Genomic DNA, 25,562 nt, shown 5'->3' with positions numbered 1-25,562 from the left:
GCTCCACTATAGAAGTTACCTTCATCTCAAAAGACATGATTTAATTTCAATAATAGACTAAATTTATCCATATTTTATAATATTCAATTATAGTGCTTGGAAAACTTGTCAACTAAATTGATATAAACATTTGAATTATTCAATGCAATTCTCCAAAACTTCAATTCTTAACTCTTGAATTTTATTTAAAAAAATTCTCAAAAATCAATTATTATTATATGACATAACTTAATTAAAAAACATAAATTTAGAAGAATAAATACTTTCAATAATAAAATAATAATATTCAATAATACATAAATTATCTTATCATTAATATTCAACTTACCATAATTTTAATAACAAATCTTATTTTAAAATTATAGAATATAAAATTAAATATTTTTATAACAAAATTGAAGTCTTTTTATTAACTAATCATTTGCTCATCAATATTTAACAAATATTTATTCTAAGAAACAAACTCAACTTCAACTATACTAGTCATAATTATTGACCTAATAAAATTGTGATGCAATATTATTTAGATTTTTTATTGATTCAATAAAATTGTGATATAGGACTATCTAGACTTTTTATTGACCAAATAAAATTGTGATATAAGATTATCTAGTCTACCCTCAAATGATTACTCTATATCTCATGTATCATATATCTAGACATATGCATTATGTATTGACTAGCCAACAAATACAATTATTGCAATACTACAAAGACAAATACTCCCACAACATGACACTTCTTTTCAAATTTGAAACATGGTTTCAAATTGTGATTTGTTATAAGAATTGTATTATATAATGATAAAATTATATTTTTAATTATAATATAATATATTAATAAGTATTATAATATGATTAACATTTATAATCAATATAACTATAATTTCATTATCTAAAATAGAATTATTTAAAAAAAAACTATTCTAGATATCTTAAAATAAAAATACCAACTATTATAAATATCTTAAAATTAATATAAAATTAATTATATTCTATTTGTACCAATATAAATATTTTAAAGATATCTATTTAAAAATTTCAAAAAATCAATTTAAAATTATTTTATTTTATTTTGAATTGTTTAGAAAATACTTTAAATATATCTATTTAAAAAAATGAAATGAAAATTGATCCATGTAAATCTAAATGAGAGCTTTTGGATAAAATTGTGTATAAATTTTTGTTCAACATTCAGAATCACACAATGATTCATCATCAAAATATAATCTATATGTTCATTCCAAACATTAAACAAAAATTTATACACAATAAATACTTATTCTAAAGAATATAATTTTCTCATAGGAACCGACATTAATCTTCAAAATATAATCTTCATGAGTTGACATGCTATTAACTCATTCATAGACTAACCAACAAATACTATTATTGTAATACTAGAGACAAACATTCACAATACATGATACTTTTGAATTTAAAATATTAATCTAAACATAAAAACTTGACATAAATATACAATTTTCACAATTACAATATATTTTCAAAATATTTAAGAGACATTTTTAAATTTAAAATATCAATCTAAATAAAGTCTAACTATAAAAAAAAGCTACATAAATATATAGTTTTCACCATTACAATATAAATATTCATTTAAACATATTTAATTAAAATATAAATCTAAATAAATTCTAAATATAACAAATTACATAAATATACAATTTTCACGATTACAATATATTTTCAAAATACTTAAGTAAATCGTACAACAAATATTCACAATTTATTATATTAATAATATTTTATAATTTCAAAGAAATTTATTACGTGTAAACATTTTCTATTTTTTCCATTTAAACTGTAAAATAGAGAGACGATCGATCCCGTCGATTTCCAGGCTTGTAAGCAGGACACAAGCAATGGACATGTTTTGGAAGGTAGTGCTGATTCATATTTACCATACAAGCAAAACACAAACAATGAACATGTTTTGGGATGTTGTGCTGATTCGTGATCTACACAAGGAGTATTGACGCTCTTAAGGGCACATGCTTGTACTGTGGATAGTGTTACTGTCAGCAAAAGGCAAAAACCCAAGCTTTAAGCTTTAATAATGCGGTTGCCTACGAATTGCCCTCCTACACTAGCAGAGAGGGAGAGAATTGAGTTTGTAAGAAATGAAATTCAAGTGCCCATAGCTGTCTAGTTGAGAGAGCGGAGGCATGAATGTAATACTAGATCGTTTGTGTGTGTATGGCTCGAGAAGGGCGAGCGGGGGGGGTGGTCGATGAAATGAAGGAGTGAGAGGAAATGGCGTGGAGCATGAAGAAAGCAGGAGGAGGAAAAGAGAGGGTGATTGCTCAAACAAGAGAGGACGCGAAGCTGGATGCAGAGTTTGAGCAGGGGCAGTCGGTGGAAGGGCAGGATGAGAGCAGCGAGAGGGCCAGGGTTAACACGTACCTGCAGAGGATACAGAGGGGGATGGAAATTCAGCCCTTGGGCTGCCTGCTGGTGGTCGCAGATGGGCAGGGCTTTGCACTGCTGGCCCACAGCGACAATGCGCCCGAGATACTCCAGTCTCATGACCACCAGGAACAGGAAGACCAACATCATGTGCTAACCATCGGTATGGACGCCCGGACGCTCTTCAGTCCTGCAAGCGTGGCCGAGCTCGAGAAAGCTGCAGCCTCCGCTGACCTTCAGCTTGTGAATCCTCTTTTGGTTCGCTGTGCTTCTTCTGGATGGCCTTTCTACGCCATTGTTCATAGAATAGAAGCGGGACTTGTGATGGACCTTGAGCCGATGACGTCTCCTGACGTGCAGATGCCCGCGTGCCCGCCGGGCACATCGCAATTACAAATGCAATCGTATAGGCTTGCGAGCAGGGCCATATCTCGGTTGCAATGCCTGCCCGGGGGGGATATTGCTCTGCTCTGCCAGATTGTTGTGCAGGAGGTGAGAGAACTGACCGGCTATGACCGGGTCATGGCGTATCGCTTCCATGACGATGATCATGGCGAGGTAGTTGCAGAGATGCTAAGACCAGATTTGGAGCCGTATTTGGGGCTGCATTATCCGGCCACCGATATTCCCCAGGCTTCCCGGTTTTTATTTCTGAAGAACAGAGTGAGAATGATCTGTGACTGCAGGGCCCCCGCTGTGAAAGTGAGACAGGACAAGAGGGTGGTGCAGGTATTGAGCATTAGTGGGTCGACGTTGAGGGCTCCTGATGGCTGCCATGCTCAGTACATGGCCAACATGGGTTCCATTGCGTCTCTAGTCATGGCTGTCACAGTTAGCAACAGTGAGGAGGGAGGCAGGAGGTTGTGGGGGCTTGTGGTTTGCCATCACGCAACTCCACGCTTTGTTCCATATCCTTTGAGGTATGCTTGTGAATTCTTGATGCAAGTTTTTGGGGTTCAGCTAAACAAGGAGGTGGAGCTAGCCGCTCGCTTGAGGGAGAGACATATTTTACGTACTCAAACTGTGTTGTGTGATATGCTTCTTCGCGATGCACCAGTTGGAATTGTCACCAAGACGCCTAACATTATGGATCTTGTGAAATGCGATGGCGCTGCACTTTTGTATGGGAAACGCCTGTGGCTCTTGGGGACGACTCCCACCGAGGCTCAGATACAGGAAATTGGAGATTGGCTCCTGGAGCACCACAGGGATTCTACCGGTTTGAGTACTGATAGCCTTGCCGAGGCAGGCTTCCCTGGCGCTGCATCGCTAGGTGATGCAGTTTGTGGAATGGCTGCTGCTAGAATCACTGCCAAAGACTTCTTATTCTGGTTCAGGTCTCACACTGCCAAAGAAATAAAATGGGGGGGTGCAAAACACGATCCAGATGATAAAGATGACGGCAGGATAATGCACCCGCGGTCCTCATTTAAAGCCTTTCTGGAAGTGGTTAAAAGGAGGAGCATTCCTTGGGAGGATGTTGAAATGGATGCCATTCATTCCCTGCAGCTAATTTTGAGGGATTCCTTTCAAGAAATTGATGACAATGATACCAAAGCCATGATATATGCAGGGCTAAATGATTTGAAGTTTCAAGGAATGAATGAATTGAGTTCAGTGACAAATGAGATGGTGCGTTTAATTGAAACTGCAACTGTGCCAATTTTGGCCGTGGATGCCGATGGACTGATAAATGGGTGGAATATTAAGGCAGCTGAACTTACTGGGTTTTCAGTGGATCAAGTTATAGGAAAACCTTTAATTGATCTTGTTGAGGAGGAGTCAATTGGAATTGCCAAAAACACGCTCTTCTTGGCTTTGCAAGGTGATAAATAGTACTCGCAAATTATTTGTATGGATTGCTTAAATGCCATTTTCTTGCCATTTAGGTCCGTTGATGGTTGCAAACAATGATCCATACGTAGTAGCCAAGGGTTGGAATGCAACAAATCTCTTGTTTTAAAAATTATATAATATGGCGTTCAGTTCCTTTGCCATCAATGTTTCTTAATTCCTCCAATGAGTTTAGGATCAAATATAATTTACAACTTTGCTTTTAACTACAGGGGAAGAAGAACAAAATGTCGAAATCAAACTGAAAACTTTTGGTGCACAGGAGGAGACAGGATCAGTTGTTTTGATTATTAATGCATGCTCAAGCAAGGACCTGAAAGATAATGTGGTAGGGGTGTGTTTTATTGCCCAAGATGTTACACGTCAAAAAGTAGTAATGGACAAGTTCACTCGTATTAAAGGTGATTACAGGGCCATAGTTCAGAACCCCAGTCCTCTAATACCACCAATATTCGGGACAGATGAATATGGATGCTGCTCTGAGTGGAATGCTGCGATGGAAAAGTTGTCAGGATGGCAAAGTAATGAGATAATTGGTAAAATGCTTGTAGGAGGGGTTTTTGGTGTTCATCCAATTTGTTGTCAACTCAAAAGTCAGGATGCATTGACAAAGCTTAGTATTGTTCTTAATAATGCAGTGACAGGGCAGGAGATAGAAAAATTTCCCTTTTCCTTTTTTGATTGCCATGGCAAGAATATAGACACTTTGCTCTCTGCAAACAAAAGAATGGACGCAGAGGGAAGAATAACTGGAGTATTCTGCTTTTTGCATGTTACTAGTCCTAGTCCAGAGCTTCAGCAAGCATTGCAAGCTCAGCGGAGGTCAGAACAGACAGCTATTAGTAGACTTCGGGAGCTGGCATACATTCGGCAGGAAATAAGAAATCCAATGTATGGAATTATGTTTACTCAAAAATTGATGGAAAGTACTACTTTGACAGAAGTACAGAAGCAAATTGTGCAAACAAGTACACTATGCCAACAGCAGCTGGTAAAGATTCTTGATGATTTGGATCTAGACAGCATAGAGGACGGGTATGTTGATGGTGCTGTTCTTATTTCCTTTCAAATGCATTAATAGCTGTTATAGTCCATTAAATCTATCAGAGTTTCCTTACATAATGAAAAATTATAACATACATTCAGAAAGAGTCAAATATGTTCTCCATTTTTGGCCTTAGGTGTTACCTTTCAATCTCAGTAGTGATTCATGATTTTTCAAGTGTAGTCTTCTAGATATGGTTTGTCTATCAAGAATGCCAAAGTTGTCTACAAACATTTAACAATTCCATCTACTCTCACTAAACTTGTCAGAAGGGGATCCATGCTGTTGTTAAGCATTGTGTTCGCTTGTATGAGGAACCTTAACAGAGGGAATGGTTGGATAATGCTCTTTCCATGATAACATGTTATGCTGACATTTTGCTATCCAAGGTTCATAGCATATTAAGCAATGCAGGAAATATGCTGACAATGTATGCTCTAAAAGAGATTATGTTGACTTGTGAAAATGATACAGAATCTATAACTCTGTTATTTTCTAATATTGGAATATAGTTTCTACAAGATATGCCCCAAGCTTGTGATGGTTAAAAAAATAGAATCAAAATTTCTCACAAAATTCAAAATCCTAGCATAGCAGTGGAAGGAAGAGAGTTAAGTTCTTGATCATCACCTACATTAAGTGTCAAAATGCCTAAACAAAACATGAATCTCATCCACGGTTACAGGTCAGTCTTGCAACACATTTTGGAGCCTGAAGCAATTAATAATTTATTAGCAGCAGTCTAGATCCCTGAAGGAGCCTTCAGAGACTTATCTGTATTCTCTTTCTTCCAACAACAGCATCTAAAAGACTAAAACTGAATGAACAGAAGCATCCAAAGGACCAAAAGCTATAAGCAACATGGTTTGTGAACGCCAAAAACAGTAAGAGAAGTAGGTAGTAATTCATAATCCATGCTCTATAATTTTTCTGTAAAACCTCACTATTCAAAGTTAAAGATTAAACTGGGCAAAGCTCAGGAAAAAATTGGCAAACTAAAAAATGCTGAAATATTCATAAATGGAGGGAGAAAATGCTATTTGTGTTTTTCATGCCAAATACAGTGTGTAGATATAGAAAGTGAAACAAACATAAGAGTCCAAGATATTGAGGTGATTTGTTCATTGATTTTACCAAGAACAAGTAAACTTCATCTCCAAATTTGAAGTTCGAATCTAGATTATCAATTATAACTTACAAACTTACAATTAATACTATTACAAAGTAACAAAATAGAAGATTGAAGGCTATGGCTACAAAATGTGACTTTGAAGCTTTAGTGTCTTGTTCACCTCTTTGACCTCGTTGTCAAACAGTGTTTCCTCATTTTCAGAAATCCATTTTGATATTTGATCAATCTTGTCAAGGTCAATAGATTGATTGTCATCAATGTTCCTTGATATTATTAAGACATAATGTTCTGATGTATTAGTGTGCGTATTATACAAGAAATTCAATTTGATACTAATTTGTAAGTTGTGACGATAATTAGAATTAATAGTTTACCTTAGTAACTAATTTCTAATATTGATTTTTTTTGAGCTGTAGATGAAAGTTGTGGGTGAACAAACACCAAAATATTCATCTCTCTAACCCTAACCTTGAACCCAAAAAAAAACTAAGGGTTGGGTTGAGGTTAGTAAAAACAAAAAGACTTAATCCTAAGTAACCTGAAATTAAAAAAATGGTTTACTGTTGGGGTTATTATGAGTAAAATTTAAAATCCTTAACCCTAACCTTGAAATGAAAAGTAGAGTAGGGTTAGCTTAAAACTTAGTAATATTACTAGTAAAAAAATAATTATTTTTAGGACTTGGTTAGGGACCTAGGGTTTCAAGTTTAAACTTTAATCTGTAATCGCAAGGGTTTAAAATTTAAAATGCTAACCATTAGGTTTGAAATCTTAAACATCATAGTTTATAACTTTAAACCACAAGTGCCCAAAGATCCTAACCCTAATTTTTTTTTGAAGAAAACGTTTTTGGAACTTACCACTGTTGTGTGCCATAGTTGAATGGAATTTAAATTGATAACCACAAAAGATGTGTGCATTGGGGTGTGCCATGGTTGATCAAATGTTTGGTAACAATAAAGTTATAAACATACAAGTTCAAATCTTTGATGTTTACTCATTCTATGAGACCACCCAAACGTAGATTGTAAAATTGATGGAAAATTTGTAAATAAAAGTAGTATTATAGGCAAGTTGAATGAACTAGTTTATTTGGGATTAAATTGTGGTTTATTCAAAACAGAATTTATTATTTAATTCTGAATTGATCAAGATTAATTGCTTCTCAGAATTTGTGCACATTTAATTAAAAAATGACGATCCTATTTGGATCAAGTCATCTTTCTTTCAATTACATTAACTATGAGTAAATGATGTTTTTTGCTTATTCAGTTTTAGCATCGGTCCCCTTTAAAGAGGATATTGTTCAATTCACATGTGGGAGCCTAGTTATCACACATTACATGAAAATTCCCACAAGGCACAAGTCAATTTCATGATTTTGACAATCCCATGCATTAATTTTTGGATTATTACTATTTGAAATCTTGTTGAAAGGGGATGATTAGTCATTTTCAACACTCATTTATTTTCTTATAAGATGCTTTTTGAGTTGTACATGCCACTTGAGTTGATATCTCGTTATCTCCAACTATGAATTGGTCATCAAAACCTCATGGACACCTCATGTGCTAGTTTACTTGCCACATCATCATATGAGTACCTAAAAAAATTAAAAAGGAATCAAGATAAACACTTACACAAATATGGTCATGCAATATAGCATGAGGGGAGGGTTACTACCTTGACATTGACTTGTACCTATCTACCCTTTATTTTGGACTATGCACCATAATGGCCACCTTGTTATGCTCATCTCATCACAATGGGTTGTTGTGCATTGGATGTCATGAATCTTTGGATCTAGTTAGAAACAATGCACTTGTTAAAGATGCACATGCATTGACAGACAATTAAATAATCCTCTATTGATGGAACAGTAATCCTCAATGATGCTAATCCATTGTAATTGAAATTACTAGATACACATAACATTAATGTGTGACATGATAAAGGTTAACTAATCATGACACAATAACTAATTGGAAAGATTCTATATAAGACATGAAATTTACTATGTCATTCATAATCATTGTCAAATATCAATAACATTGTACGTTGTAGAACCATATAGCTACCTATAGGGTGTATCAATAGGTTTACTTCGGGTGCATCACCCACTACTCTTCAAAATATAGAGTATTGATGCTGCCACTTTAGTAAGCTTGTGTTGATGGTGTTTTTATGCACTATGCAACATAGAATAAAATACTAAGAATTCTATCCTCTCTTGAACAAAATCCTCTCTAGTGCTAAACTGTGTGATCAAATGGGATGACTCTACGGTTTCGAATGTCAGGTCTTGACATGCTCTTGGATAGACTTAGTGATTGTGATTTGATTTGCTGGAATGACAAGGTGGACTTACGTTGATACTTGAATGCTTGAATATTGCTTGAACGTGGAATTTTACTTGATTTTAAAAAGATAAAAAGGATAAAGGGTTTAGGAAGCTAATATAATCCTAGAATGTAAGAACGATGGACAATCTTCGGTGAAACTCAACTAGACTTCGCTTTGCCATGCAAAGCAACAACTCCATAAAGTTTAGTGCGATCTTCTAAGGTAATCCCATGATGTTCAAATCACTACCAACAACATAGACACCATCAATGCAATGCATAACATTGAGCAAGTAGTAATTGAAGTTAAGCTTATGTTAAGAGTTCAGTGACCATGCAGAATACTTCACAATCAACGAAATACTAGTAGTATGAATCATAAGAATTTCACCATTGATCATACACAAAGATCGTCTATCCACCTAATTAACACCATCTAACATGAGGAACCAACAAGAAACCATGCAATTATGTATAAGAAACAACACATTCCACCATATCTCTAATGACAAGGATGTTTATTTGAATGGTGTGATCTTGATGTTGTAAGTGAGCTGATGAGCCTGCACCTTTCTATTTCATATGCTTTTCCAACTTAAACATGCTGCTTTGATCTCCTTCCAGTTAAACCTGCCTGCAAAACAAACAAGGGAAGCATCAAATATGCCTGATATAGACAGGTTTCTCAAATCCCTTTATCGGAAATGCACTCTTAAGTATTTTAATCTTCTGATCTTGTGCCTGATTTTGATTTTATTAGAATAATATCTTTCTCTTTGTGTTATTAATGGTCATTTAAGTTGTTTCTAATTTCGCCTCTAGTTAACGATTGTTTCTTTTAGAAACATCGTCTTTGTAACTCTATTTAAAGGAGCTTTGTCTCCTTGATTAATTGAACAACATCGATTCTTTGAAATCCATATGCTTTTGCATCTGTATTATGGTATCAGAGCCTAAATAAAGAATTTGTGAATTCTTTTCCGAGATTTTTCGGGCCTCTTAGTTTTGCTGCAGATTTTCGAAAATTTTTTGTTCAAAAATCCGTTTTGGACTGTGTTTATGTCGTGTAACGGGATTCTTCCTGTTTGCGTCTGTCTAGCGAGGGTTTTCGGCGCAGTATAGACCCGCCATTTTTTTTCTGCAACCTGCAACTTGGTCAAACCCGCGTTTTTTTCCCACTTGCAGATTTTTTTTTCTGCTATTTTTGGACAGAAATCTGCATTTTCGGCTAGGGTTTTGACCCTCCAGATTCAGTCGAAATTTTTTTTTGAGCACAGATTCGTGGTGGGTTTTTCGAGATCTCAACTGGGTCGTCGTCAGAATTTTCTAGGTGCCTCAATTTTCGAGCTAGCGGATCCAAATTCCGACAGCAGATTCTTTCTAGGTTTTTCGCAAGGATTTCTGAGTTGTCTTTGGATTTTTCTGGGTCAGCCGGAATTTTTTTTTGAAATTCGTGCCCGCCGTACTTCATTTTTTGAAGTCTGTACTTGCATCTGCCTCTGTTCCTGCATTGGGATTCGAATTTTTTGAATTCTGTACCAGCACCTCTTCTCAGTTTTTTTTCGTTTTTGTGCATTGGGAAATGTGCAAGATGGTGTCATTGACCAACTTGATGTTGGAAGGCAGTCAGGTTTTGTGCACTTAGCATCTTCTCAGTACCTTGTTTTTCGTGCCTCGAAAAGCATGAAGATGGCTTATGGGCATCGATGTTTGTTTCGGTTTTTAATATTTTTTAACTTGAAAAAAATTCTGATGGGTTTTAATATTTTTTTCCCTTAAGAAAAAGTCTCTGGGTTTTAAAATATTTTTTGTCCCTGAAAAAAAATCATGGGAGGGTTTATGATTTTTTCCTCAAAAATTGTACTTTGCTGCAGTCTGTTTTTAGTCGCACCTGGAGTTGTTGTGCGAACATCTGCACTAGTCTCTTATTTGCAGTATATTTTCGGGCATCTTGCTCATTTGCAATAGTTTGGAGGGTTTGCCGATTTTTTCCTCAAAATCGTGACAGCTGTTCTTGGTGTCTCTGGTTACAGGGAGGGATAGTTCTCCAACATCAGGTTGGACGGTTGGTGTTGTTGTATCTCCAGAAGTTCTGCAGTTTCTGGGAGGGTTGGTGGCAGACTCATCTCAAGTGGCAGAGTTAGTGGCAGGCTCTTGTCTTCTGTTGCAGCGTGTTCTGAGAAGAAGGGGGCGACCTTCTCTATTATTTCTCTTGGTAATTAGAACAATGACCATTAAGGGAGGGTATTAGAATAATATCTTTCTCTTTGTGTTATTAATGATCATTTAAGTTGTTTCTAATTTCGCCTCTAGTTAACTATTGTTTCTTTTAGAAACATCGTCTTTGTAACTCTATTTAAAGGAGCTTTGTCTCCTTGATTAATTGAACAACATCGATTCTTTGAAATCCATATGCTTTTGCATCTGTATTAGATTTTAGTTTCTGATTTGAACTTGTTTGAAAGTCCGATGTCCATTTATTTCAGGTCTGAGATCTGCTTGATTTCTATTGGCTCTTTAAGCCGTGGATTGGAAGTGACTCCCCAAGAAGTTCGAACTTTTTGGGAGGTACTGACTGTGTTGCAATCAGGTCGGATTTTTAGGGGGCATAGGAAGTTCGTGGAATTTGAGGGGCACTTGCTATCACCAAAAGTGATCGGGTTTTAAGCTCCTCCTTGGTAGTAACACTTAGGAGGGCTGGGCTTTTAGGTAGGCAGGGCTTTTAGGTAGGCATTGCCAATGCCTCATTTGTGGGTATAGCCCTTAGGTGGAAGTGAAACTCTTGCCCTCTACATGTTTTCAAACATGGTTGATCCTTCATTTGATTAATGCTCTTGATCAACTTCTAAAATTTGCTCTCTCTTTCACCTTAGATTGGACTTCTCAAGCCTAACTAGAAGTACACTCAACATGGTCAGACTTTTTGGACCCCACTAGCAGCGATATAAGGTAGATCAAAGATTTGGATGAGCACTGACTGGAAGTGGTTGTGCTTTTGAATGAGCATTGACAATGCCAAGAAGAGATTGGACTTTTGAGATCTCACTGACAGGAAATGATCAGATTTTTCATAGGGCATTGACAATGGTTCAATAAGGTCAGGTTTTTCACAAGGCATTAACAGTGGCTTGCTTGTGCTCACAGCCCTTGGGTGGAAGTGAAAGCTTCCAATCCCCATCACATCCATGCCTTGAAACTTCATTGATCATCCATTTTGACCTTTCCTCCTATCTTGTTTGACACATTGAATTGATCCTTTGTTTGTCAACATCATAAACATCGCCTTAGACATTATGTCTTCTAACTTTGGGCGGGGATTTGAGTATGCACTGATTGGAAGTGGTCAGGGTTTTGACCCTTCACTGACAATGATGCAATTAGTTTGGGTTTTTAGGAGGTCATTGATTGTGACCATAAGGTGGTCGGAGATTTAAGAGGGCACTGACAGTGGCCTCTTCCTTCTTAAATCATTGGCATCTCTTATCAACTTTCTCAATCACATGGTTACTTAAACACTAAAATCACTCTCACTTCTAATGGCACAATCATATCTCCATGTTTTAGGTCGGTTTTGAGCACCAAGTGGAAATGACTAGGGCAAATCAGACCTTTTGCCCTTCACTGGCAGTCTCATCAAGAGGATTGAACCTTTTAGGGGTCATTGACAGTGGGATGAAGTAGGTTGGACTTTTAGGGTGTCACAGACAGTGACCCAAAGGTGTCAACTTTACTTGTTCCATGTTGCTGCTTTCTTCACTTGCCTCATCCATCTCAAAGGCTTTTCCTTCATTAAAAATGCCTATTCATCATTGTTTATGCCTTGACCATCCTCCCCTCAAGCATTCTATTCTCTTTGACAACTTTCCACTTCTTAGACTCAACACTTTATCTCTCACCTTGAAGGCGTATAATGATGATGATTGAATGAAATGATCATCAGAAATTGCTCATTTCCTAAGCCTTGAGAGCTAAGTAACTCAATTCCACTTAAAGAGAGAGACATGACTTGATCGTTTCCTTGCAACCTTAGACTTTGCACTCCCTCAAGTGAAAGGTTAATAGCTAAAGACTACATTAGATGACCAAAACTAAGACAACCACCCTAGAAAGCGGGAAAAAGTGTGGGGGCCCTATTTGCAATGGGGTGATGTGTGAAATGGTTACAACATCTAGCGTCACCTCAAATAAATGCTCTTGAACATTTCAAAGATAAAAACCCAATCCACACCTAGAACCTCTGGAAAATTCAACCCATCCTATCAATGGACTAGGAGGCATACTCAAACTGGAAGAAGAATCCCAAACCGGATCAAGGCACTTAGTCTTTGATTACCTATGTGTGTGCAAATGTGTTCATTCCATCTCACAAGAACATTGTAACCCTTATAATCCACCATGACTAGCTACGTGATTTATCTAAACTTCAAAAGCATCTTGGGTTGAGCTTCACTACCAACAAGCATTCATAGTCCCGACGAGGTTATCATTGTAATCTCATGAATATGGCTCCATTGTCAGCCGCCTGCGTCCATAGCCCCAATGGAATTTACTCGCATGTTCCCAAAGCCAAATACTTTGATATTTCATTTTCATTCATTTTTTCTCTTTTTCTCTTGATTTTCTCTTTTCTTTCTCATTTTTTCTTTCTCATGATATTGCCTTTCTTTTCACATATTTTCCAAACTTTGGCTCATAAGCAATGAAGCTCACATGGGTTTGAGAGTTGTAGTGGCACTGAAGCAGGATTTAAGATTTTTCACTAGCCACGACTTCACCTAAGAAACCATAGTGACTTAGAGCAATTGATTAATCGTGTAAAAATATAGTAATCGAAAGATGTCGGTACCAAGACACAATAAGTGATTCTCTTCCAGTCGAGTACAATCCTAACCAAATGATAAAGCTGGAGAGGAAGAACCTCAGATTTGTCATGTCCCCTTTCTAGAGTGGTATCAGAGCCTACATCCTGCCAGCCTGTAGGGTTTATGAGAAATTGTCACATCTGGGTATTGGATAAAAAGTTTTGATAATTCATTTCAGCATTTGGGTACTGGATAAAAGGTTTTGATAATTCATATCAGCAACTGGGTAGTTGTCAGCCTACACATTTATGCTTACAGTTGACAGCTGGTAAGACAATACGTTGGCCAAATTCCCAAAATTGTTGAGAACAAACTTTATTTCGACCTCCGGGATCCGTTGGGATATCAGTTTAGTTACAGGTAAATACCATGGCTAGAACTAAAATTGGGCACTCAAAAGTTTCATCTTCTCCAACACATAAAAGTAGGATGTCTCCTGCCAAGATATTTAATGATACAGTTATGAGCAGCTATCATCAATATTGTTCTCTTCCTAAGATGATATGTGAGCTCCTTTCCTTCACACAATTTATGGGTGTACCCGGAGCAGACGAAGATAACTTGGTAGCTACAAGTTCAGATCAGTGGCAAAGAAGGAAAGAAGAATCAAGGGTGCAGGAATCAGGAATGGACAGAGAACTTTCATTTAGGGGTAATATACCTCTACATAAGAATGTTTTGGTGCCCTCAAGTTCCGATGAGTGGGACAAGAATTTATGTGATGGTTTTGTTAGACATGTGGATTCAACTCAAGGAGACATTAGGGTAGCTTTGGATAATGAATTTTCCTCACCTTCCGTGCAGGGGATTTCCCAAGAGGCAACTGATTTAGAGGTTAGCAATTCTGATTTTCATGACAGCAGTGAGGTATCTTTGCATCAGCTTGAGGTATCAATGTCTACACTTGTACAAGATGGTGCCAATGGGCTGTCACATGAAGGTATTCAAAATTCGGGTACCAATGATGCTTTGAATGTTGAGAACTCATATCATGATGATTATGATTTTATAGATCAGACCTTAGAATCCAGCCCAGTATGTTCTCTTAGTAGCACTGGACCCTTGGACCCCAGGATTGTGAGCCAGTGGGTTGTGCGGACACATGGGATGCAGAAGAGAGTGATGACAGTGCATTTTCAGCAGTATCATCATTGACGGATGTGGTGTTCTTAGAGGCACAGAGCAGCAGTACTTTGGATGAGGTTGTATCCATGGCCGAGTGCATACACGATGTTGACTATAGAGAGATACAGGATACAGATACAACAATCGATAAGTGTTGTGCATCCTTCCCTTCACACTGCAACAGTTTGGATTTGATTTCAGATTATATCTTCATCTCTTCTATCCTCTTGATCAGCATAAGGAATACGCAAAACAATAATCATTAGAATTAGATTGTTGGAGTTAGAACTCTGAATTTTGATTGAAACTATATTGATCACAAAATTTGACTAAATTTAATATGGTATCAGAGTCAGGTTAAGGAAGATCAAATTAAATTCTGTAACGATCATATAGACTTTCACCCGGCTCTTAGTAGATCACATTCCTATAATCCTAATCGCAACTGGAGTTAGGTTTGAAGATCGACTAGATGGAGCATCCAATTTTGTATCTTGGAAATTCAGGATCATGCTTGTTTTGAAAGAAAATAAAATTGACTCCTATGTCAAAAGTGAAATTCCTAAACCCTCTGATGATACGGAGAAAATTCAGTGGAGCAAGGACAGTGAGAAGGGTCTTAAGATAATTGTGGATTCAATGAGAGATCACATTGTGCCAGTTATTTCTAAATATGAGACGACTTTTCAGATGTTCAAAGCCCTAGCTGACATTTATGAAATCAACAACACTAGCAGGGCTCTCACCTTGAAGAATCAACTACACCATATAAAGATGAATAAAGGAGAGACAGTTACATCCTATTTCTTGAGGATCACTGAGCTTAAGAATCAACTATCCACTATTGGACATCTAGTAGACAACAAAGAACTTGCTATGATGGCCCTAAATGGACTTCCTACCTCATGGGAATCGTTCATGGAAGGAATCATTGCTCGTTCTAAATTTCCTAAGTTTGATAGATTGAAAACCGATTGCATTCAAGAGGAATCTCGGCTTGTCACAAGAGGAGTAAAACAAAACAATGGTAATGAGGACATTCAAGTTCTAAATTCTAATTCCCACAAGAAAGGAAAGAAGAAGAACTTTAAGAGAAAGAGGGACAAAGGCTCAAATGGAAAGGGGTCTTCAAAGAAGAAGAGAGACATTTCTGAAGTACAATGTTTCAGTTGTGACCAATATGGGCACTATGCAATGAAGTGTCCAGACAGGATCAAGCAACATGCTTCAATGGTAGAAGTTAAGAAAGGGAGTGATTCTGAGAAACTAGTCTTCTACTCTGCCCTCTCTAGTCAAGTCACCTCCAGTTCCAACAAATGGGTGATTGATAGTGGAGCATCTCGACACATCACTAGATTTCGTGAGCACCTAGATACACTTGTGGAAAATTCAAATGAAGAGGTGACAATTGGTGATGACTCAAATTATCTAGTTATGGGAATAGGAACTTGCAATATCAACCTGAAGTCAGGCATATCCCTACAGCTGACTGAAGTTCTATTTGTACCTGGTATAAAGAGAAACCTTGTGTCAGTTTCTGCACTTGAAGATAAAGGTTACAGATTAACCTTTATGGAAGGAAAGGTACTTGCTTGGCCAAAGAACTCCACCATCAAGAAAGCCCACACCATTGGAGTAAGACAAGGGAGCCTCTACAGACTTTGCACCACTCCATCTCAAGCCTTGATTCATGAGACTCTAGATTCGAATGAACTTTGGCACATAAGATTAGGGCACCTTCATTTCCATGCCCTACCTAAGATAGAGAAGATGGTGATTGGCTTACCCAAGCTAAGTCACAATTCTGAAGGAGCTTGCAAGGGGTGTGCCTTGGGAAAGAATACTAAAGGGTCTTTCAATTCTAGCAATAGTAAATCCAAAAATGTATTAGAATTAGTTCATTATGATTTATGTGGACCCATGTCTGTACCCTCCTTAGGGGGATTTTTATATTATGTAATATTTGTAGATGATTATTCTAGGAAGACCTGGATATATTTCCTGAGGTACAAAGAGTCTGAAGAAATCCTTTTTAAATTTAAGGAATTCAAAGCTCTTGCAGAAAACATGTCAGGTAAGAAAATCATAACCTTAAAAACAAACAATGGGGGGGAATACACTTCTGATATGTTTAAAGATTATTGTATAAATGCTGGGATTAAGAGGGAGTTAACTGTACCTTATAACCCACAACAAAATGCGGTAGCTGAAAGAAAGAATAGGACTATAGTAGAAGCTGCTAGGGCTATGTTGTTTGACCAAAATATAGAAACCTCATTTTGGGCTGAAGCATCTAGGACAACTGTGTACATTCAAAATAGATGTCCTCATTCTCTTGTTGATAATAAAACCCTTGAAGAAGCCTTTACTGGTAACAAACCTGACATAAGTCATCTTCGGATCTTTGGGTGTCTAGTCTATATCCATGTTCCCAAAGAAAAGAGATCAAAGTTAGAACCTTCTGGAAAGAAAGGGGTATTTGTTGGGTATAGTGAAACCTCTAAGGCATACATAGAATACAGACCTGGACAAAGGCAAATTGAACTAAGCAGAGATGTCATCTTTGAAGAAGACATAACATTCAGGAGGTCCAAAAGCTCTAATGAATTAGAACACCAAGATCCTCCTACAAGCATGGATGAGGATCCCACCCCTGAGATTTAGAGAGAGACCCCTGAAAACGTTGAGCATGAAGTTCAAGATTTACCTTTAGCAGAGCCTTATCCTGAAACTAGGAAGAGACCACTTTGGGCTAGAAAGATGCTTCAAGAAGCTGAAAATTATGCTGCTCCAAAGGGGACCTTTAGAGAAAGTAAGAGACCTAACACATTTTCCAGTTATGCTGCCTTGATGAGTGAGATCATTGATGCAGAACCTTCCTGTGTTGGAGATGCTCTCAAGCATCAGGTTTGGAAAGATGCTATGTCAGAAGAGTATCAGTCAATTCTGAAAAATGATGTCTGGTGTTTTGCCAATAAAGTGTAATTCAATGCATTGCAGAAATAATAGACATGACAGAATACATCATGATAGAATATAAAGGAACTCAGATCTTCATTGATTCATAATAATGTCAGTACAATGGCAATGACCATACTAACTCTGTCCCCATGACCAAGGACTCGCTAATATATAAAGGTGACCGGTCAGTTACCCGGTGTCAACTGTCGACAACCAACGGGTTAACTGCCGTCATTAACTCTAATTACATTAAATGTCTTATTGCTTAATTACCCGACAACATCATCCCCCCCAAAAAGAAATGTCGTCTCTGGACGACAGACAACAAAATGGGAATGATATGCCTACAACAGATAACAACTACGAACCCACAAAATAACAACTACACACAGACTACTGAGGGGGTAAGGGAGGTGTCTCTGATGGTGGAGGGGCTGGGGCTGCTACTGCCAACTGCTCTCGAAGCTGTACCACCTGGTCGGTCTGGTATCGAAGGTCCTGCTCAGCCTGCAACTGCTACTCTCGGGAACTCCTCACTCGAAACACTACCTCCATCAATTCCTGATGCTTCGCCTCCAACTCGGCTGCCAGGGTAGCAACTCTCGATTCTGCTGAGGCTCTCTCATTTGACTGCACTGCCAACTCTGCCCTTACAACACTCAATTCTCCTCTCACGGTGGCAAGGATCTCATCTGTACTCCTAGCATGGGTGCGCTGATGCTCTAACTCTGTCTCCAATGCAGGGATGCGAGTGGCCAACTCCTTCTGAGCCCTATCCGCCCTGAGTTGAGTCTCTCGAAGCTTGAGATACCTATCTCGTACAGCCTGCTCAATTCGTTTGACCACAGACTGTGTCTGACTCCCTCCGGCCACCTCTTGGCTCTGCCAATCTGCTCGCATCTCTGGAAGATCAAGCGTCGGCCATCCATGCTGCTCAAAACACTGCTGAAATGCCACTGCTACTCCAGATGTAGCAAACGCAAGGAGTCTCCGCAAAGTGAGCTGTCCGACAGACTCCTCTACTGTCGAGGCAACCAGTAACTGAACCTCCTCCTCCATCCTGGCTAAGAACTGCACCATGGCAGTAGGTCTCCCCTCTCCAATCTGTCCAACCTGATGCTGCTGCTGCGGTGATACCGCCCCTCCTCCACCAGCGGTGTCTTTCTATCGCCCTGCTTTCTAGTGCCACTGTCCAAGTCGATAACCCCTGGAGGTGAAGGAATACAAGGGTAGGAAGGTGTGGGTGGTGCCTGCCTGCGTGGGGATGAAGGTAGAGCCGCATATCTGTCTAGCCATGAATCGACATCGTCCCCCGCCGACCTCTCCTCGACCGTCCTCTGGGCCTCCTCTGTCCTAGGTTCCGTCAGGATGACGGGCATGCGTACTGGTGCACTCACTGGTGTTGTCATCTTGGCTGTGACTGGCGATGGCTGGACTGGTGGAGGCCGAGGATGCATCTGACCAAACCCAGGTATGGGGATGGTAGAGATGGTACCCACTGTGACTCCAGATGATGCCAATGGTCCTCCTTCTCCTCCGACGGTCAGGAATGCTGGAGTAAATACCACCTGGCCGGTCTTGCCAGCTCCCCCTCCAGGCATTCCACGATGCCCCCTCGGTACACTTGCCAATGATACTGTCTGAGTGGTGGGGGTCTCCTGGGGCGGTACTGGCTGCTCGGTCTGTGAAAGCCTGAAGGTGCTATCTTCCTCTGAATCATCCGACCCCTCACTTTCCTCCTCACTAGTGCTATGTTGTCCTGAATCTGTGTCACTGGCCGACACCACTACGTGGACCGGTCTCCTCCTCTTCCTGCTAGTCTGTCCCTCGACGGTAGTCAAAATATCCAGCTCTGACCAATAAAATATAGCTGGCTTAAGGGAGTCGATGCTATCCTGCGGCTGCCATCCTCTACGGTGTGGTGGCACCTGTACCCGCACGGAATCTAAAAATAATCCGATAGCGCGTCCGACGCTCTGCTGGCGCCAGTCAGCGTGCTTTGTACTACGTCAAGTAAACATTGCCAGATGCCAGATTTTAAAAATGTCTTCTTCAGACCTCTTCCCTTCGGATCCAGGATGCGACTCCATTCTTCTGTAGTCAAGTTGTCCCTACACATTTCTTTTAATAGCTGGGTTCTTCTTTCCTTGGACAACTTTGTTACCTTTTTGTCAATCTTTTTACCCTTGTCAGGAATGCCAAATACTCTCTCAAAATCATCAGAGTTAAATGAAACAATGATGTCAGTGTGCTGGAAATTGAATGACGATGTGCGAAGTTCAAGATCATATGTTTTAATCATTTGTCATAGGCAGGGTTCGAATTCCTTAATATTAAAAATGGGCATCTGAATAGCATCATGGACCCTAGCTCTTGCTAATTCAATTTTTACCTCAATATCTGACGGGCTCGTGGCATTTTCCCACCATTGCCTGCACACCGTTCTAGCCAAACCCTCGAATAGAATTGTATCTGCGGTGACCTGCGTAACTCTTCCCTTTCCTGCATCCTGTGCAATTGCTTTGCCCTTGTCTTGGTTGCCCATTGCTACAGCAGGTTTCTTTTCTGGCTTCCTTCTTGGTTTGCTCTTCTCTTTCTTGCAATTTCTTCCTCCAGTCTAGCTTTTTCAATCCCCTAGGTTCAGTCGCCATTAATCAAAATAAAATAAAAATTCCTTGTCTGGGGTTCGATTTGTAATTGTTTCGAGTCTTGATTGTCTTTTGTTTTGTACGGATTTGCCTTGCTAATGTGGTACGGCTGATTTGATTGTACGGCTATCACTCGACAATTTTCTAACTAGCAAGTAGCTGATTTGTCCGTACGAACGTCTTTATAACCCGACAATTTTCTAACTTGGCAATTTCTTGAGTATTCATGCCATATAAAACACTTAATGACAAAAAAAAATAACTTTTAACTTTTTTCTGTACGTCCCTTTTTTCTTTTTTTTAAAACTCAATTCCGTACGATCGTACGATTTTTAAAAAAGTTTTTTTTGCCGTACATCCGTACGGCCTTTTCCATACGACCGTACGGATTTTTTTGATCTTTTTTTAAATTTTTAATTTTTTTTAAAAAAAAATTCCGTACCGTACGGCCGTACGAACATACTGTACTGTTATTTCCGTACGACAACATTTTTATATTTTTTAATTTTCCGTTTTTTTTTTCCTACGGCACCGTACGGGGTCATACGGACCTACCGTACGGTCATTTCCATACGACCGCACTTACCTGTCCGCCTGGGTGGATCTCGTCTCTTGCCTCCATTGGTGATAGATTTTCAACTTGGAGCCATTTACAGCATCAGGCACCTCCATCCTGTCCATCGTCCACAACTTGATGGCTCCGTTCGCGCCAACTTCGTGAATCTTAAAGGGACCTAGCCATTTTACCCTGAACTTGCGTGGCTTAATTTCGTTTCGACCATTAAACTTCAATACCAATTGCCCCGGGGTGAACTGCATCCTTCTTAAATGTTTGTCGTGCCAGGCTTTTCGTCGTTGCTGAGCTGTCTCCGTCGCCCACTGTGCCATTGTCCGTCTTTCATCCAACTTTTTCAGGGCGTATAGTCTCTCCCGGAGGCTTTCCATGTCGCCTAGCTTGTTGTCAATGGCAATTCTGAGACCTGGCACCATGAATTCCACTGGCACCATAGCCTCCTGACCGTACATTAATTGGAATGGTGTCTGCCCAGTGGTTACCTTGTAAGTTGTTCGGTACGCCCAAAGTACCGACGGTAGACGCTCCTCCCAGTCTTCCTTCTCAACCCCGCAGGACTTATAAATTACTGACACCATGATTTTGTTGGTCGCCTCAGCCTGGCCGTTTGCCCGAGGATGGTACGGACTTGATAGAGAATGGAAAATTTTGAATTCGGTTGTCAACAGCCGGATAATGTGGTTTACGAAGTGCCCTCCTCTATCACTTGTCAATTGTATAGGTATTCCGTACCGGGTGATAATCTGTTCATAAATGAATCTCGCTGTACTAACGACGGAGTTGTCTGCCAAGGCCCTCGCTTCGACCCATTTGGTCAAGTATTCGGTCGCCACGACAATGTATCTACATCGTCGGGCCCGACTTGGTTTCAACGGACCAATGAAGTCTAACCCCCATCTTTCGAACAACTCTTGAGCATTCGACGGGTTGAGTGGCATAAAATCCCTCTTTAATGGTCGTCCAACGCGTTGACATGTATCACAACTTGTCACCCATTCTCTAGCATCATTATGCACTGTTGGCCACCATAAGCCTGCTAGTAAGACTTTCCTTGCCGTCGTGTCTGGTCCCATGTGTCCTCCTGCGACCCCTTCATGTGCTTCTCTCAGGACTCCTGGGATTTCCTCTTCCAAGACGCATCGTCGTAGGATCTGGTCAGGTCCCATCTTGTAGAGAAGGCCATTTACAAGTTGGAACGTTCTGCTTCTTAGTACAAGTTTTCGTCTTTCGCCTGACGACATTTCCTTAGGAAATTTTGAAGTTGACAGGTATTCGCTCACACTTGTGTACCAGGCAGGAAGGACGGCAATGCGGAAGAGATGGGCGTCCGGAAAATCCTCGTTAACAGCTTCGGCCGGCTCTCCAGACTTGATCCGTGATAGCTGGTCGGCGATGACATGGCTCTTGCCAGGTCTGACAATGATGTTGAATGTAAATTCTTGTAACAGCAACAGCCATTGGCTAATCCGCCCCTGGATGATTGGCTTGTTCACCAGGTACATCAACGCCTGGTGATCCACATAAAATGTGAATGGTGTCGCCAATAGGTAATGTCGGAATTTCTGGACGGAGTATACCATCCCGAGGGCTTCTCTCTCCGTTGTGCTGTAATTCTTCTCTGCTTTTGACAAGAGTCGGCTTGCAAAATACACTGGGTGGTCCAGCCCGTGGCTGCCAACCTGCGCCAGTGTGGCCCCTATGGCAAAGTTGGATGCGTCGACATGTACATGGAACTCTTTGTCCCAGTCTGGATATGTCAGGATTGGCGCACCTACCAACCGTGACTTTAACTCCTGGAAAGCCTCTTCTTGGGCCGTCCCCCAGATGTACGGCTCCCCCCTTTGTGTCAGCATATCAAGTGGGTATGATACTTGGGCAAAGTTCTTAATAAACCGCCTATAATACCCAATGTGTCCAAGAAATGACTTGACGCCAGTGACATCGTCGAACGCCTCCATCTCCACAATGACCCGTACCTTGTCAGGGTCAGTCTTTAGTCCGGCCTTGCAGACGATGTGCCCTTGTAACTTGCATTGAGGCACCATAAATCTGCATTTCTTGGGATTTAGGGCGAGGCGTGCTCGTCGGCATCTTTCCATGCATTCGCCAAGTGTGGTGAGATGTGCCTCTTTCGTGCTATAAATGGACCAGTCGTCCAAGAATGCTTTGAAGTTTCCTACGGACATTTTGTCGAAAATATGGAGGATTATCCGTTGGAAGGTAGCTAGCGCGTTGCACAACCCGAATGGCATCCGGTTGTATGCATAGACGCCATCTTCTACGACAAAGGTGGTCTTCAATTTGTCCTCCTTTGCAATGGAAATTTGATTATATCCGAAGAATCCATCCATAAATGAATAAATTTCATGGCCCGCTACTTCCTCGAGGATGGTGTCTGTGAATGGTATGGGAAATGGATCTTTAATTGTGACAGCATTCAAACACCTAAAGTCTACACAGATTCTTATCTGATCGGCCTCCTTTTTCAAGGATATCACAATGGGTGATACCCATTCGCTGGTCTGGACCTTGAAGATGATTCCTGCTTCGAGCATGCGGTCAATTTCGTCATTTACCCTAGCGGCATAATTTTTGTTCATCCTGTATGGCCGCTTCCGTGCAGGCACGGCTCCGGGAACCAGAGGGATCCGGTGTACACAAAGTTCTTGTGGTACCCCTTTGAGGTCTTTATACGTCCAGGCGAACACATTCTTGTACTTTGTGAAAATTTTGAATGCCGTCGTCTTCAAGACCGGATTCCAATCGTCACCGACCAGAATATTTTTCTGTTCTGAAGTTTCTCCAAGATTTGTAATTTTAAGTGCCGATTCCTCGTACCTTATGGGCTTACTCCTGTCGAACTGGTGCGCTGGTGCGCCATCCACAGGGGCATCCCCTTCCTTGTATTGTCCGTACTCTGGCGGGAACTTGTTCTCGTCAGGTTCTTCTTCGATCTCCAGCACATTGCACTCGTACAATAATTCATAGTCTTCCATTTGCCAATGGAAGAGCCCTCTCAAAGAATCCATCTCGTCCTCAGAACAGGCTTGAATTCCTAAGATGCCTTCGTCATCTGGTTCCCTGCCATCCTTCCCTTCGTCCGTACCGTCAGACTCTGACTTTGATGCCAACTCTTCACTGACCAGTTGGGTTTTGAGGTCAATGATATATCTTCTGCCGGCCTTTTCCATGGACAAGGTGTTCTTTTTCCAATTGTGGTTTGCTTTTGCCGCCACCAGCCAGCCTCTGCCAAGGATGGCATCATATCCCTTCTTCTTCAATGGGATGACCACAAAGTTCAAGACGAACGACTGTGTTCCGATCGTTACTGGCTGCACCATGAGTGTGCCAAGCGGCTTGATGCCGTGTTGGTCTGCTCCCAATAAATTAAAGGTGGACGGCCAGAGAGTAGGTTTGCCCAATTTTTTCCATGTTTCCTCTGGCAAGACATTTACTTCCGACCCGCCGTCGACAATGGTGTCGGTCAAGATGGTGCCCAGTATACCCATTTCCACCATTGCTGGGTGTCTACCATTGTTGATCATTAGGGCTAATGGGTCTGTCGCCGTCTTGCCAAGGTTGTCCCTTCCATGTGTTGGTCGGCCGACTAGGGTTATCAGTATGGATTGGAGAAGTGCCGTCCGCAAGTGTGGCATACTTTCCAGGAGATCCTTCATTTTGACGGGTATCTCGACCTGTAGCAGTTGGTTTATAATATTTGTTTCTGCTTCAGAGCAAGAAGTACCTGCAAGCCCGTGTGCGTCCTTGTTCGTCGACATCTCCTTCTCCAGTTCCGCTCGTGCCTCCAGTGCCTTTCATTTTTCCTTACGAGGATCTGGGTAAGTGGCCGCTTTCGTCTTGGATCTTGTTATGGCGAGCACATCCTCCGTTTCTACATTCAACAAATTCACTCCAGATTATGGACAGTTGCCATCGTCATGGTCCCTCGGACCGCACCACTTGCAAAGTTTTTGTGGCACTTCCTCCACCGTACAGTCCCTGGCAAAATGCCCCCATTGGTTGCAAGCTCGACATTGTATCATCGGCCGCCCTTTAATGTCGTATTGGATTCGGCTTCTATTATTAGTATTATTATTATTGCCTCTTCCTCCTTGCCTGTTGTTCCGATAGCTGCCAGACGACGCGTTGTTGATCGCAGGCTGGGACGTGCCGGCTGGCGCAGACGGTTCCGTAAAGAGAACCTGTTGGTTACGGGTCCTCATATTGGACGGACACTCCTTGGTAAGGTGTCCGACAATCTGACAAATATCACAAAATGCTTTCTTCGGACAAGACCCCTTGGTGTGTCCATCGCTGCAGTAGTCCGTGCACCATAAATCCCCTTCGTCGGCTCTGCTTGTGCTTCCTTTGGTCGCCTTCATCTCTCTTATCATTCGCTCCATATCTTTCTGGAGAGCCCGTACCTTGCGATTAGACTCGTCATCACTGCTACTACTTTTGTCAGAAGAGGAATCGTCGTCTGACGAGGATTTATTTTTCTTTTTCTTGGACGTCTTCTGCTCGCTTTCTAAATCCATTGCCCCATTATAGGCGTCGATATATGAAGAGGGAGGTACAATCTTCATTTTCTGT

The 25,562-nt window shown here is 40.4% G+C and overlaps 1 protein-coding gene across 2 annotated transcripts in view; it reads left to right on the top strand.

Annotated features, from left to right (window-relative positions):
- Positions 1–1,856: 1,856 nt before the first annotated feature.
- Positions 1,857–25,562, top strand: part of LOC131067548 (phytochrome) — a 128,206-nt gene continuing 104,500 nt past the window's right edge. The window contains exons 1-2 of one of the 2 annotated variants that reach the window (XM_059211964.1): positions 1,857–4,251; positions 4,493–5,315. In XM_059211964.1, the coding sequence (XP_059067947.1) occupies positions 2,274–4,251; positions 4,493–5,315 (2,801 nt within the window). In that variant the 5' untranslated portion in view covers positions 1,857–2,273. The remainder of the gene's footprint in view (positions 4,252–4,492; positions 5,316–25,562) is intronic. The other variant, XM_058002615.2, reaches the window with a different exon arrangement.

Source organism: Cryptomeria japonica, chromosome 10, assembly GCF_030272615.1.
Source record: "Cryptomeria japonica chromosome 10, Sugi_1.0, whole genome shotgun sequence".
In the NCBI taxonomy this organism is placed as follows: Eukaryota; Viridiplantae; Streptophyta; class Pinopsida; order Cupressales; family Cupressaceae; genus Cryptomeria; species Cryptomeria japonica.
The sequence above is the reverse complement of the archived record's forward strand: the minus strand, read 5'-3'. Positions and strand labels throughout refer to the sequence as shown.